Raw genomic sequence first — 16,358 nt, 5'->3', positions numbered from 1 at the left:
GGGAGGTGGATCATGGGTTAGAACCCCTTTGTTGTCGAGCAAGCTTTCGCGGTTTTTCCCTAAATGTAATGCAAATGCTGGTTAGTTTCATCAAAAAGTCCTCCAGAAAGGCTAGTTTTTCCCAATACTTGATTCAGGAACTTCTTTGTCCTTTCGGTTGGGTTCAAAATTACAAGGCTACGGAGTTGAACGTAGATAGTTGCAAACTCAGTATTAGGTCTGCTGTTCAACGTCGGTGACGAAATGAAATAATAATATTCATGTAGCTGTTTCTTCTAAAACTGTTCCTATGCATTTTTCTATCAAACATTAGTCGAAAAAAAGGTTACAGATATCTTTTTAGCACGTTATCCAAAGATGGAGATTTTATAGCAAGATTTTTATCACCATGTAATATTATGAAAAATACACACGACGAAAAGTACACATAAAGCACTCCAGAAGTATAATTTTTACAAGTTAAAATTTTCTGGGGGTGGAGAAGAGATATTCAATGCAATCGTAATAGCATTGGATCCAAGATTTTGGATAAACTAACCAATAAAATATCCCGAGAGTATGCTGCGATAATTTTTAAAGGGAAAGAGCTTTATTTTGATTAAGGAAACAATTCTGTTGTGTATGCTGAATTATACAATGAAATATTTCTCTCTGCTTCAGTAGTAAATTATATTGGCACTTGTGTGAACAGCTAAAACGGAAAAATGGAAGCCTCCTTCTAAAACTCCTGCGCCACAAATTGCTAAATCATACGTTCTAACATTAATTTCTACATTTAAAAAAAAAATTGCCTTTTATTTCAATTATGATTAAATATTTTCTGGTTACAATATGAATAGATTTGGCGTCAATTTATGCTGAATTTTTTCTGGTAGACAGTATTTTACACAAGTATATCCGCGAAAATTTTTGTGTTTCTTGGAAAAACTGAGAAACAGTGGATGTATTGATAGAATTGAAGGCTGTTCTGTAAAAATGGTTGTATTTGCGGGGATCATTTATTGGATGTGTTTTAAGACAACATTTTGCAAGTCAGTCAGTCTCAACTTGTAAATTCTCTGTGCTATCTGCTTCCAAGTAAGTGTGGGTTGCGCTGAGTGTATGTAGGTAGTTTTATGCACGCATAAATACGTGATGAGAAATTTTTAATCGAAGCGAAAGAAAAATAATAATGCTTCGTGCTGAAAGAATAACTTCGTGAGAAAATATCCTAAGATAGTCATTATTAACCTTGTAAAAACAGGATTATACGCACTTTCGTAAGCATGCGATGGTGTTTCATTAAAAGAAGAAAAAACTACAAGGCGCCGACGCGGTATTAAGATTGCGGTGTAGTTGGCGCCATTTTTTCTTCCTTGCGCCAGAAATTTGCTATCTCTCTAAGAAGGTCCGAGATTTTCTTTGTAAAAGCGTGATTAATAGAATAAATAATTTAAGAAATAATATGGGCAACATATCTATTCATCACCATGAAGTTGACGCCAATGTTTGTTGATATATAGACTACGAAGTCGAAGTCTCACCATTCATTAAGCGTTTGTGACTAAAATAATAGGATGAAATGACACATAAGTAAACATTAGTTGTGACTGTTTATTTCGCACGGGAATAATTAAGCAACAAAGGACGGGAGTAAAAAATATTGAGCAAAACGGTCGAAAGTAAATTAATGTGGGACAAACATGAAATATAAATGATACAAATCGTCGACAAAGAATTTTTCGTAAGTAAATAAATGCAACAATAAATTTTCATTCACACCTTTAGAATACGTTTGGTGAGAACAAACTGTGTAATAGTTAAAAAAAAAGGAAAGAAAGCTTTTTGCTACACGCGTTAGGGTTGCTGTAGTGCAACCGGAAACCTGTTCACCCATTTCGCGCCAAACTTAATCAATTAGAATAAGCCAAGGATTGGATGAGGGAAGATTTTTATCTTCCATTTCATTCGAGGAGGAAAGCATCCCTCCTCTAAAGGGTGAAAACGAAACATACTTTAGTGGACTCTTAGTAATTCGAATTTAAAGGGATAGCAAAACATTTCGAATTAACAAAAATATTCTTTCATAAAAATGATTATAATTGTTATGACACCAATTTGTATTTAATCGAATATTTTTTTAATGTTTATAATCAGAGATAACTTGAAAAATTTGTCTTAAATGTGCTAAATTTTAATGACAGTCTACAAAATGGATAATATTATGAAATTTAAAGAATTCATTAGCACGCTGTGCTAAGGAATTGGGTGCACTAAAGTGATAAGCCATACTTTCAGATTATTCAAGAGAGCGCTTCAGAAAGCTAATGGAATACTTTTGTAAATTGAGTTGTCATGAAGTGAAAATTTCGGACTTTTTGTTAAACACTTATCTAGAAACAATACTAAAGATTAGTTTGATGTTAAAATACCACGATTTGAAAAAGTATTTCTTATCGCTAAAGTGCCTGAAGTCCTTCATATGTCCAATCAATTCGCCCACATGCTATTCGAACCACATTTTACATCGCATTTCATTTTATTTAAATTGTAATTTTATTATTTTTTTTAAATTATTCATTAATACCTATCTGGAAACGATACTAAGAATCAGTTCGATGTAAAAATGACCCTATTTGAAAACGTATTGCTAATCACCAAGAAACAGAAATCCTTCAGGATAGCAGCGGGTGCTGCAGATTGTTTTACATTTACATTTTCTTCTAATTTTTGAAAAGCAAACAAACAAATCTCCTCCTTGTTTCTCTCTAATTAATTAAATAATTTTAAAGGGTTGCCGACGGCATCGCCGCCGTTTTGGGTGTCCAGTATAACGTTGCATTTTGTTTTACTTCGCAAAAACTATAAGACTTAGAAATTTGAAATAACGGAAGGTATACAGAAAAGTGCACAGGGATTAAGATAAAATAAAAAGTGAACATATGATTATAAAGTTCGAGAATTATTAGTGGTAAATTTGTTGAAAAAAATACCATGCCGGCCGCTCTACAGGCCTCTGGAATGCAACTACAGAGTTTAAATTTGGCATGTTGGAGTGCAACTACAGAGTTTAAATTTCGCATGTTGGAGTGCAACTACAGAGTTTAAACTTGGCATGCTGAAAGGACCATGTTTCTATCCTTAAGAAACATAGTAGCACCTTATCATAAAGTTTATTTTTTAAAATTTTATTTTGTTTGAATGTTATTGTAATTTTAAATGCTTTTATGCAATTTTTTTCCAATTACTTTTGTTTTCCGTTACATTTTACTTTGCTGCTCAAAATCTATAAGACTTCATAAATTTTGCTACTAGGCTTATCTCTTATAAATGACCGAAGTTCCTCAGTTTACACACTTACTTAAGAAACCACAGACGATCACATTTTCGGCACATTTGATTTTACTTAACTATTATATGCCCCCACTTTTGTTTCAATTTTATAAATTTTTCTCAATATTCATATTAATTACAGTGACGAGGTATTTCATTTTTGATAAAATAAAGTGTGTCATTTCTTTCTGAACAAATGTTCACATTTGAAATCACATAATCAAATGTTCATATGCATACTGTTAATTTTGAATCAGTATGCATGATTTCTTATCAAAATGAACACTATGCATGATTACTTTTTGAATGGTATATTAAAATATCAAGCCATTGCTCAACATTATTCAAGTTACTGATTCATTGTTCAACATTATTCAAATAACTAATTCAATAAAATAAATAACATGCATTTTTTTTATTTCAATTGATCATTTACATTTATAATCTTTAGTTTTGATCCTTTATTTAATTTACATCTTATACTGCTCATTCATTCTTAATAATTATTCCTCATTTTATTTAGATCTATCAAACAAATTAAACCAAGAGTTTCCCATAATCGGTAAACAATTACAGTCTCAATTTATTATAATCAGCATTTTTTTGACAAGTTAAAATTTGTAAATCTTCACATTCATGTTCAGTACCAGAATCAACAAATCAGTGACAGAACCACAATTTTCTCATTTCAGAATGACAATTTGGAAAAATCACCTGTCAGGAAGAGTAATTCAGACAAGACAGATTTACTCTAGCTCAAACACATAAATAATTCGCTTTCCTTCATTCAAGAGTCATTAACTGGGAAAAGAAGAAAGGAGTCCTCCCCCTAGAAATGTCATCAATTCTTTCTTCAGGTACAGGACAATATGACAGGTAGGTCAATTTTTCTCACCTCCCCTTTTTACCTTTCTTTGGTCATTATCTAAATTGGACCACCTAACGTATTCATCTTTTTCTAGCTGACAATATGGTGCTTGACGAAACGGAAAACTGTCATTATATACTAGGGATGCTCAATTTTCTTTAGACTAGGCCCACAGTAAAAGGAAGAAAAAAAAAAGCATTTTGCCTTTGTGTAATGCTGTTGAATTCTATTTTGAATATTAGTTAATGATTGCTTGATTATTCCTCGTTTTAATAAAAAAGCAATATAATTTTGTTTTGAAAATTAAAAGAAAAAGTACTGAAAATTATTTATATTAACTAAGTACTACTTATGAAAATTAAGTTTCTGTAGTAAAAAAAAAATGACTTGTCTTCTTTACGGATATTAAAGTGAAGAGTCAGTCATCAGTAAATTTAAATTATTTCAAGTTATTAACTTTTTTCTATGAACATACATTATTTTTTATTTTTCTTAAATTATTTTCATCTTAAATTTTTAAACGAATTTCTTTTTGCTTTGACGAGCTTTGAACTTGTTTTGGATGGAGGAAAAACTATTCAGAAAGAAAAAATTTAAAAAGGCAAAAGATTTCATTATTTTTACAGTCAAATCTTTGAATTTCGGAATTTTATTGTTAAAATATTTTTGTTAACAAAATAATTGAAATTAGTTTAAAGCCCAATTTTTTATTTAAGTTATGAATGATATTATTATTATGATTTATTTACGTTATTTCATTACGTTATTTCATTATCATGATTTTATTTACGTTATTTCATTATTATGATTTTATTTACGTTATTTTATTATTATTATTATTTTATTATAACTCATTTAAGTTAAATATGATGATAATATTATTATTATTGTTGTTGATGTTATTATAAAACATTTTGATATAATTTTTTGCTAGCGGTTGTGTATTATTACATTATTTTACACCAAAATTAAAAGTTTTATTCCATGAGATATACTTATATTATGGCAATAAACGTTTTGAGGGAATTTGATATATAATAGTAAATGGTAATTAAGCGCATGCATGGTGAAACAGATAAATTAAAGTATCCGGGAGAAAAAAAAAAGAACGAAGGAAAAAAGGCTATTTAAATAAATAATAATATTTTAAAATGATTTGCATTTATAACGTTTACGGTAAATAAAAAATGACGCTAAAATAATCGGTGATTGCACAAGTTTGCATTCTATTTGAAGCCAAACAATATATAACATATTTTTATATGGTTTAATAATTATTCATTAATTATGTGCTTTCTACTATTATCTTAATTCAAATTTGGTTTATAATATGGCAGCTGGTAAAATTCGGAAAAAAAATTTCCCAAATATTTCTTCACTAAATATATGTCATGTTTGGACTTTCAAATATTGTTATTATTTTCACTATGTCTATTTTTTTCGGCCTGTATTTATTTTCTGAAATTATAATATTAATTAAGAGTGAGGTCTTTCATAAGAGAAAAGAGATAGCTAAGGTCTATACGAAAAGAATGTTAAAATATCTCTGCAAAAATAGATCTCTAACTATCAGCGGTAATTATGTTTATAACTAATTCGTATTTGAATATATGCTTTGAATCCCATTTTTGTAAAGAATCGATTTGACAATGTAAAAAAGAATGCCTATTTTTAAAATTCCAATTAATTTTATCTGTTAGTCGTCAAGTATGGTCAGGATTTGTCTTCTCTACCATTTTTTAATGTTAAATTAGAAGTAATATCATACAACTGTTAAAAAGGGTTTCTCAAAATTGAAAAAAAAAATGTCAAAATAGCTTGTAAACAAATATAGTCGATTTCGAAAACCTCTAGAATTCGAAATTGAAATAGAATGTACTAATTTTTTAGAAAAATGCATACTCTCAAAAAAGATGTGGAGGGAGAAGTGTATGAGACATATGTTCGCTGGCAGCCGAAAGGATTCGAACGAACGACTCGTAGTAGGATGCTCTAACTACCACAATTGCACAGCCCAATCCAGGCAGAATTAAAGAGGCCTGACATACCTATTTCTAATTTCAACCAATAGCTTAATCAAGAGATCGGTAATTTTAATTTCACTTTTAGTTTATTTCACTATATCTTAAAAGCTTTTAACCGAATGGAATGTGTGTCATGATTTGTCAGTGCGGTGATCACAATAAAAAAACTTTCTAACTATCCCTGACTGATGTAGAGTGTGTAAAATAAAATATGGACCACCCTTAATAACTTTTGATCTAATGATAGGATCTTCACTTTCTAGGACTCACTCTTAATGATTCGAGAGGGTGACTTCAACATGCTAATTAATTAATTCAGACAATATTTTAAGTTACGAAATCAGACGCAAAAACTTACTTTTTCTGAGTAAGCATACCTATTTTTTGACGCATTCTAATTTCTAACCCCCAAAATATAGGGGTAGCTGCCATCTGGGAAATATGGCACCAATAATTTGGGTAGGAGAGCTGTCCAAAGTTTGGACCCTTTAATAATAATTTCACTTTTTGCATTTTTGCCATATCTCGAGAATTTTTTAAGCAAAATGAAACTTTTTTTACACATACTAATTATAAAACTCGTTTATCTAAAGAAAATTCCGTACAAAAAATAAATTTTAATAAATATTTATCATTTTTCATTATTTTATTTATTATTAGTCTTAAACTTTTTGAATAGTAAGGTATGCAATTTTTAAATCAATTTCGAGCAATCCCTTTTTGCAATGTATTAAGCAAATATTAAGCAATTATTAAGCAATGTATTAAGCAATTATTTTGTTGATGCTTAATATGAATTGTTGGATATTCATATTAAGCATCAACAAAATAAGCATTTGAAATTTAATCCGAAATAATTATTTAATAAATTCATTTTTGCTATGATATTTCCTCATAGAAAACATTGAAATATAAATACCACATAAAAACCTCTTTGAACATTCATCTTTGTCTCCGGTGAATATCTTTGAATTTAAATTTATTTGACGTTTCAATTATGACAAATTGTTGTTCAGCTTATGAATACATACATACTTAATTAATCAAGCACCATCGTGCTCCTTATAAAAATATTTCTATAAATGCGTGGCAAATATTATGAAATAGTTTAAAAATTTAATATCTATTCAAACATAATAGTAAAGTGACAAATGGCTGAATGACAGATGGAGGAATGAGTAAACAGTTTTAACTATGCTTTATCGTAATGAAAAATAACTATTTTGTTTTGGTATTTAATTTTTAGGAAATATTTCCGTATTTCAAATGCTTCAAAGATACGTTTCATTCACTTGAATTAAACCATTAGGTTCTCGACGTGGAAGTTGAGAACTTCTAGGGGTTGGAATTTCCAGAGCAGCTGTTCCCAAATGGTATTTCGCGTAACCCTAGGGCTCCGTGGAAGGGTCACAGGGGCTGCGAAAGTTAGGACAGTTTTTTTAACATTTAATATTTTCAAAATTAGTGAAACTTCCAGTCAATCAAAAAATGTTGAACCTTTGCTCTAAAGGACCACTTTTCGAGAAAAAAAATATTGTTAAATATTGATATATACACCGAAGAGCCATTACGTTATGACCACCCTCCATATATAACAATGGGCTCGCCCAGGTTTTCATGGTTTCTCGCCCAGGAACAATGTTTTCATGGGGCACATTAGGACCCAAAATCCTCATAGAACGATCCCTGGCGTCTGTAAGCTACTTGAACATAGTTGCAAACCAGGTTCACCCATTCATGGCAACAGTTTTTTCTGCGGGGAATGGTGTTTACCAACAGGATAATGCACCATGTCATAAGGGTCGAATCGTCGAGGAACATTCCAGTGACTTTCAAGTCATGTCTTGGCCCCCAAATTCACCTGACCTTAATCCAATAGAGCATTTGCGGTCCTACTTGGAAAACCCAATTCGTGCTGCCACGCTACCCCCTCGCAATGTGAGAGAATTGCAGGACCAGTTGGTGAGCGCTTGGTACCAGATACCTCAGACTACCTATCAGCACCTTGCGGAATCAATGCCACAGTGGGTGCTAGCAGTTTTGATGGCTAAAGGTGGTCCTACATGTCATTAGCAGGGTGGTCATAATGTAATGGCTCTTCGGTGTACATAAAAAATTTTTTACCGAATAATTGTTTCCTGTCCTGCATTAAAAAATTTTAACTTTAGGAAGTTCAATTTATTTTTCTTTACTGCACACTACTATTCTATTTGAACTAAATTATGAATATCGAATAATTATTTGATATTGTTCACGTTTCATTCATCATTAATATAGTGTTACGACAGCTCGGCGAATTTTTTTAGTAAGTTGTTTAAAAGTTATTCTACTTTCTACCATACTTATTTCCCAGCTATTCGCCATTAAAAAGTGCACAGTACCCTTTTATAATTAAAATATATTGATGATTCTTTATCATTGCATCGTTGCCTGCATCCTGAAAAAGTGTTTTTTAGACTAAAAATCGTAAAAGATATATTTTTATTTTATAATTATCATTCGCAATATTTTTTTTTGGAAGTTATAACTACATAGTAAAAAGTTCCGAATCAAATTATTGTATAAAGCAAGTCTCTAAATAAAAGTAAATCTCAAATTAGGTTTAAAATATTTATGGTATAAAGTTTCACGGATGATGCACCAAGTGCATCATCCGTAAAATCTGGTTTTCTGTAAAATCCAGTTTTACTGTAAAATTTTATACCATAATTTTTACGGTAACATTTATTTAACTTAAGTGATTCAGTGACTTTACGGTAATTATTACTGTAAAAAAAATACGGTATATCAGATTCAGTATTTTGTTCAGTAATATGTTCCGGTAAAAATGGATTTTACGGTAAAAAGTACCGACTCCCTGAGTGCCAAAGTTTAAAATTTTTAAAGTTTAAATATTTTTGCAAAAGTTTAAAATATTTAAGGAATAATCAATTTTGACCTTAAAATCTCTTCAGTTTTAAAAATCAAGTTTCGTAAACATGGATTCGTGTTTTCTTTTTTCTCTAAATAACGAGAGGAGTATTTTTGTAACCTACAATTTGTATTTAGATTATTATTTATTTGTATTTGTACTGTACAATTTGTTCTAGCAGGGTCTGATTTTCTGATAAACGCTCGTTTATGATATACCTGTAGGAAAAGGAATTAAATGAGTGTTAATTAAAAGTCACCAATCAGTGGATAGTCATTAAGTCTATTTTAAATAAATAAATAGATAATAAAGAAATTAGAATTTTAATGAAAATTATGCAAATATATTTTCATATGATTTGCGAAAGACAGAATTTTTAACTTAAAATACATATTCGTGTTAATGCATATGAAAGTAAGTTTGTTTTCCGCCTTTTGTTAAAAATGAATCTTTAATTTTTCTCATTTGCGTATGCAATCAATTTCCTCTATTTCTTGATAGGCAAGAATAAGTTTTCAAATCTTTTTAAATAATCCTGTAAAAAATAGTTTTTTTTTTGTCGAGTTAACATTCTGTAAATTTGAATCTACTATTTTAAGTACACAACAGCATTTTTAAAACAAAAGATCAAAAATAAATGTTATTTCACTTCAGTAGAGGTCAAACAATTCACTGTCATCACTATTTTAAATAAAATAACCAATTTTGCATAAATGAGTGCTCTATGTTTTTAACGATTAAACTGACAATTAAAATTGCCGGAAATTGTTTCTTTTTTTTCTTTTAAAATTGAAAATGCCAAATCAAATTATATGGTGTACTTTAAAATTTTATTAGTCCTTAATAATGAACCTGTATAGTTCTTCAATTTTTGAAGTTCATTTAAAAAAATACCGCACTTTTAATGGGCAAACAGGTTAAGTCTAGAATATTTTTGACATGCTTTAGGTATCAGGATTTACTGTATATGGTTAGGGAAAGCTCCACTGAAAAGAAGGAATCCATAATTTGCTCGTGATAAAATAAAATAATAAATATAGCTTGATGTTTTTTTTTTTTTTTTAAATCATTGAACATTACCCAGGCCAATAAATTTGAAGCAAATCAATAATTGATTGTGACAAACCTAATCGCTCATCGAGGTATCGGTTTTTGAATAAATTGCCTCATCTAAATTTTTTAATTTGTTGTTTAGCCAATTATTTTGAGCATTTAATTTATGCATTTTTATGACACACTGCTCATTATTTTTTTCCTAACAAAATTCATTTTAACACATAAATGAATGGATTTTTATTTTTAGTAAATAACGTTTGAAATCATTTGGAAAATTGGTGTAGGTAATTAAAAAATACAAAAAAAGCGAGGTTTTTTCATTATTTAGACGAAAAAAGAAAACATATTAATGTTTTTTTGCATCATGATGAACAAATCACTCTTTGACAGTTTTACTAATCCACTGCTTACAAAAGAAGCATAATTCGTAATAGCCGCCGAGATGGAATTGCTCTCAGATAGTGCTCCAACAACTAAAATAGTTATAAGATAAAGAAATAAACTGTCTTAAGTCTCTAGCTGCGTTCGGAAGCAAGTTAGCCTAGGTAATATTGAAATTAAAAAAATAACACAATGTAAAGATTACTATATAAAGAGATAAGAGGATTGAAACATATGATGCGGGAAATCTACATTGATCCACATTGCTATGTGCTTAACTTGGTTTTTAAAGTGAAATATTTAATATTATGTCGCAGAAATCTTTTTTCGTCAAATTATTTCAAAATAATGATAAAATGGGCTGTTGGGTTAGAATTTTGTTTTTGAATAAAGCGTCGTGATCATGCCAGAGTGGATCGAGTATTATCGTTCAAGGTTAGAATACAAATGCAACATAAAAATTTAATGGCAATTAACATGCAGTTTAAAACAGTTATGGAAGATAGTTCATGAAGCAATAAAAGTTATTGGCCTTGTGTTTAATTCAAATTAATTATAATTTAAATTAAAAATATTCTTTCCAAAAACATTCAGTTTAATTTTAAAATTTATAATTATTATTGATTTTTAAATTGCCTATAATTAGTTACATTTTGTCATAAATGTTACTATTTTTTATTGAAATAATTGTTACGTAATAGATGGTAACCTACGTCAGAGGACCTGCTTTCCAACCAAACTCCAAGAAGAAGCGCTGCCACACTAGGAAGGGTCGGGGTTCGATCCTCGACACCGCTAAGACCTATCGAATTCTTACGATATACGTGCTCATAAAATCTGATGAATCAAAACTCCTGTGGTCGATCGCTGAGCAGTACCATGGGTATAGAGATCAGGAAAATAAATTCTTCCCCTTCAGATCTATTTCAAAATAGAGGAAGTATTCACAAAATGGAATCCCCTCTGCAGAGGATCAAAATTGTTATGGCATGTTTTCGAATCATCCTCAGGGATGTTTCCTAGACTGTAGCAAAAACCCATTGTGTAGCAGTAGCTCTAATGTGACGTAAATAAAGTACCTACTTATCTCATCCCTTTTTTCTCCCTCGGCTACTGTAGTTTTCCTACTTTTATTTCTCACCTTTATTTTCCCTTTTTCGTTGACAACTTAATATTCTAAATCTCAAATAATCACTTTTGTTTTTTCTCCTTCACGTCTGGTATGTTTTGAAAATGGTTGCATATTTTTGAGAGTTTGAAATATGTCAACTGTTATTCCCGTTTTCTATATTTTTGAAGAGAATGAAGCTTTTGTCAAATAATACCACTATGATTGTCAGAGTGTCTATAAAATTGTACTTTTTAAATATTTCATTGTAATATTTAAATATTTCATAATATTATCCTATTTTCCAAAAGTAGCGAAAACTATAACGTTTTCCCCGAATTGTACCTTTTAAATTTCAGCAACTAGTATTTCGTACATTTTGTTGATTTTCATTTTATTTTTAAAAATACAATTTTCTTTACTTGGTTACATGTATTCCAAAAATTTTCAAAATAAATAAATAGAAAATAAATAAAAGACATAGAAGAAATATGATTTGTAAATATATCTGTGGTTTGAGACTATTTTTTCATAGTTACTTTTATCTTAGCTCAGACTTGAAATGGAAATAGCATGTAAAAGTATTACACGCCTTCTCTTGCTTTTCTGGTGAAACGAAAGAAAAAAGAACTTGTGGAAGGTTAGGTTTACCAATAGGGTGTCAAAAGTGGGAGGCACTAAATCGATGTTCCTGCTACCTTTTACACCACCCCCATGCTGAGACAAGAATTGTTTTCCCCTCTACCACGCTTTTGAGGGACAAGATCGTAAAAATGAGAGCTGTCATATGCAGGTGTGTCCGATACTACAATTGTTCAGTTTAAAACGTGGGCTGGCATGCCCATAATTTCAATAAAAAGAATAAAGGGTGGAGGCAACACTATAGCTGTTTGGCGAATTTTCTTTGCTACTTTATGCGATTGAAACTGTTGTGTGCAATATTACGAATTCCACATCTTCCACATTGTAATTCCATTCCGAATTGCTTTAAAAATTTCTAATAAAAGTTAGAGAAACTGAAAATAATAATAAAAAAAAAAAAACTATAGCAAAGGAATAATAAATTTTTTTAAAAAAATGCGCATAATGTTTGTGATTTAAGGTTTTGAGATTTTATTGGATCGACGGCGTTTTACGCTTGTTAATGGTATAAGGTAAACTGGTTGCTTTTTGTTATAATAACTTCAACTATAAAAATATGATAAAAAAAAATTCTTAAATTTTAACAACATAAACAGATAGCACCTTTAAATTTACTTAAAAAAATGTCATACTTAATTTAAACAATGATGAATTTTGAGGATCGAAAAATTAGAGTTAATTTATATCTTTTTCAGTTTCTCGAATTCAAATATTATGCAAAGTAATAAGGACCTAATAATAATCGAGTCACTATTTTAATTTCCTTTTTAAAATTAGGGGAAAAATGTTGGAAAATAATATATTTCTTTATTTAAATATCGAATAAAATCTCAAAAATTGTTTTTTGTTACATTGCAACAATGTTGCATTGTTACATTCCTGTGTTATCGGATATTTTATCTCAGGAATCGTCATCTGAATCAGTTTGTATAAATTTTAAGAGGAAATAATAACTCTTCAATTTTATAGGTAAATATGAAGGTACAATGAAATTTTATTGCTTGAAAAATCATGAAAACATTTTTTTCTTTATTTAAATTTCAAAATCATAAAATGTGTCGTACATATTAAAAGTAAGCAGTTAAATATTTTTTCGGAAGTTCTCTTTTAAGTAAGTAATAATAAAATGATATTAAAGCAATTTTAATAACAAAAAATATCGCAACAATGGAGTAATATTTTCTAGAACATCACATGATTCCGACTGCGGCAGATAATTGTGATAAAAATAAAATGTCTTCTAAACAGTGAAATCTAAAAAATTAATGACGATATATACTCATTTATGATGGTATAAGTGTCAAATAAGTTTTTCTCTTAAGGGGACACTGGATGTTTAAAATGAGGAAAATCCTTCAAAATTTCGATTTTTTATTTTTTATATTTTCAAAGTATTTCTATATTTCTGCTTCATATGCAAAAAAAAAATTAATTAAAAATTGATATTAAAGCAATTTTAATAACAAAAAATATCACAACAATGTAGTAATATTTTGTAGAATATCACACGATTCCGACTGCGGCAGATAATTGTGATAAAAATAAAATGTCTTCTAAACAGTGAAATCTAAAAAATTAATGAAGATATATATATATATATTTATAAGAGAAGGAAATAAACATAGAAAAACTCATTTATGATGGTATAAGTGTCAAATAAGTTTTTCTCTTAAGGGGACACTGGATGTTTAAAATGAGGAAAATCCTTCAAAATTTCGATTTTTTATTTTTTATATTTTCAAAGTATTTCTATATTTCTGCTTCATATGCAAAAAAAAAAAATTAATTAAAAATTGATATTAAAGCAATTTTAATAACAAAAAATATCGCAACAATGGAGTAATATTTTCTAGAACATCACATGATTCCGACTGCGGCAGATAATTGTGATAAAAATAAAATGTCTTCTAAACAGTGAAATCTAAAAAATTAATGACGATATATACTCATTTATGATGGTATAAGTGTCAAATAAGTTTTTCTCTTAAGGGGACACTGGATGTTTAAAATGAGGAAAATCCTTCAAAATTTCGATTTTTTATTTTTTATATTTTCAAAGTATTTCTATATTTCTGCTTCATATGCAAAAAAAAAATTAATTAAAAATTGATATTAAAGCAATTTTAATAACAAAAAATATCACAACAATGTAGTAATATTTTGTAGAATATCACACGATTCCGACTGCGGCAGATAATTGTGATAAAAATAAAATGTCTTCTAAACAGTGAAATCTAAAAAATTAATGAAGATATATATATATATATTTATAAGAGAAGGAAATAAACATAGAAAAACTCATTTATGATGGTATAAGTGTCAAATAAGTTTTTCTCTTAAGGGGACACTGGATGTTTAAAATGAGGAAAATCCTTCAAAATTTCGATTTTTTATTTTTTATATTTTCAAAGTATTTCTATATTTCTGCTTCATATGCAAAAAAAAATTAATTAAAAATTGATATTAAAGCAATTTTAATAACAAAAAATATCACAACAATGTAGTAATATTTTGTAGAATATCACACGATTCCGACTGCGGCAGATAATTGTGATAAAAATAAAATGTCTTCTAAACAGTGAAATCTAAAAAATTAATGAAGATATATATATATTTATAAGAGAAGGAAATAAACATAGAAAAACTCATTTATGATGGTATAAGTGTCAAATAAGTTTTTCTCTTAAGGGGACACTGGATGTTTAAAATGAGGAAAATCCTTCAAAATTTCGATTTTTTATTTTTTATATTTTCAAAGTATTTCTATATTTCTGCTTCATATGGAAAAAAAAAATTAATTAAAAATTGATATTAAAGCAATTTTAATAACAAAAAATATCGCAACAATGTAGTAATATTTTGTAGAATATCACACGATTCCGACTGCGGCAGATAATTGTGATAAAAATAAAATGTCTTCTAAACAGTGAAATCTAAAAAATTAATGAAGATATATATATTTATAAGAGAAGGAAAAAAACATAGAAAAACTCATTTATGATAGTATAATGGTTAAATAAGTTTTTCTCTAAACTTGAAATATTTTTAAGTCAAAAACGTATGTTGAAATTTTTAATTGAATAAAAACAAAATTCCTATCATGTCTGGAATAATTTTGATAGAAATAAATTAAATCACAAGAAGCAAGCAAGCAATATAACTGTCATCATCTGTTGGCAGTAAAACTTATGTATGTCGCCAAAAATGCGATAAAAGCTCGAAAGCCTTTGATGGCACTTGGTGGCGCGCATACATTCAGTGACGTCACGGTGAAGACTCAAACCATACTTAGCTGTTGATAAAAGCTTACTCCGTGTTTTGCCGCGAGCTGTAGTGTTTTACTCCTTACTTTTTCTCATCTGTTTGGTTTCGATTTTAATTTTCATTCATAAAAGTACATTGGTTACTATATATATTTTTTTTCATTTACCCGCGAATTTAAGTCGCGTAAAATTCTTCTTATTTTTTATATTGCATATTTATGAGTTAATGATAAAAATGGGGACTTAAGAATATCATCAACGAAAGGGATACACTTTGATTATGTGTTTTTCTTTTTTTTTTCTTTAATGAAACGGAATGTGCCGTATGTTTTTAGTTGTTAGAATTGCGAAAGAAAATCTAGGGGAAAACATCGTAAAATAGATTTACGTATTTGTGTTGCCACATAATATATGTTTACTTGAATTATCATCTGTAATTGTGAAGCAACTCTATTCAAAAATGAATGTACGGAAACAAAGTGTGTGTGGATTGTTTACATTTATATTATGCTGTTCTTGTGTAATGGTGTCATCTGCTGTTACAAAAAAAGTGAGACCACCTCTTGTAGAAGAAGTGGGCAGGAGAAAATTGGAAAAACAAACTCGTGAGTATTACTAAATTCTTTAAGCTGTTCATTCTAAAATATTATTTTCGATTCATATACTAATCATGTTCATTAAAATTACTTTGACTGTACCTTATATATTGTTTAAAATATATGTGAAATAGTTGGAATTAAAGATTAAATGTTTCATATATTTTAGAAAGCTTACATTATTAACTTTTAAAAAT

The 16,358-nt window shown here is 29.0% G+C and overlaps 2 protein-coding genes across 2 annotated transcripts in view; one reads left to right on the top strand and one right to left on the bottom strand.

Moving 5' to 3' along the window:
- Window positions 1-16,358, bottom strand: part of LOC107454168 (uncharacterized) — a 100,259-nt gene that overhangs the window by 79,991 nt on the left and 3,910 nt on the right. The gene's annotated exons all lie outside the window — the stretch shown is intronic.
- sog (chordin short gastrulation) overlaps window positions 15,623-16,358 on the top strand; it is a gene marked incomplete at its 5' end in the record, with an annotated part of 89,055 nt that continues 88,319 nt past the window's right edge. The window contains 1 exon segment of the mRNA NM_001323832.1: window positions 15,623-16,170. Coding sequence (NP_001310761.1) covers window positions 16,026-16,170 — 145 coding nt within the window.

The sequence above is a fragment of the Parasteatoda tepidariorum genome, chromosome 3 (genome assembly GCF_982258835.1).
Source record: "Parasteatoda tepidariorum strain Cologne lab strain chromosome 3, Ptep-v5.0, whole genome shotgun sequence".
Lineage (NCBI taxonomy): Eukaryota > Metazoa > Arthropoda > Arachnida > Araneae > Theridiidae > Parasteatoda > Parasteatoda tepidariorum.
Note: the sequence above shows the minus strand (reverse complement) of the source record. Positions and strands in the feature narration are given on the sequence as shown.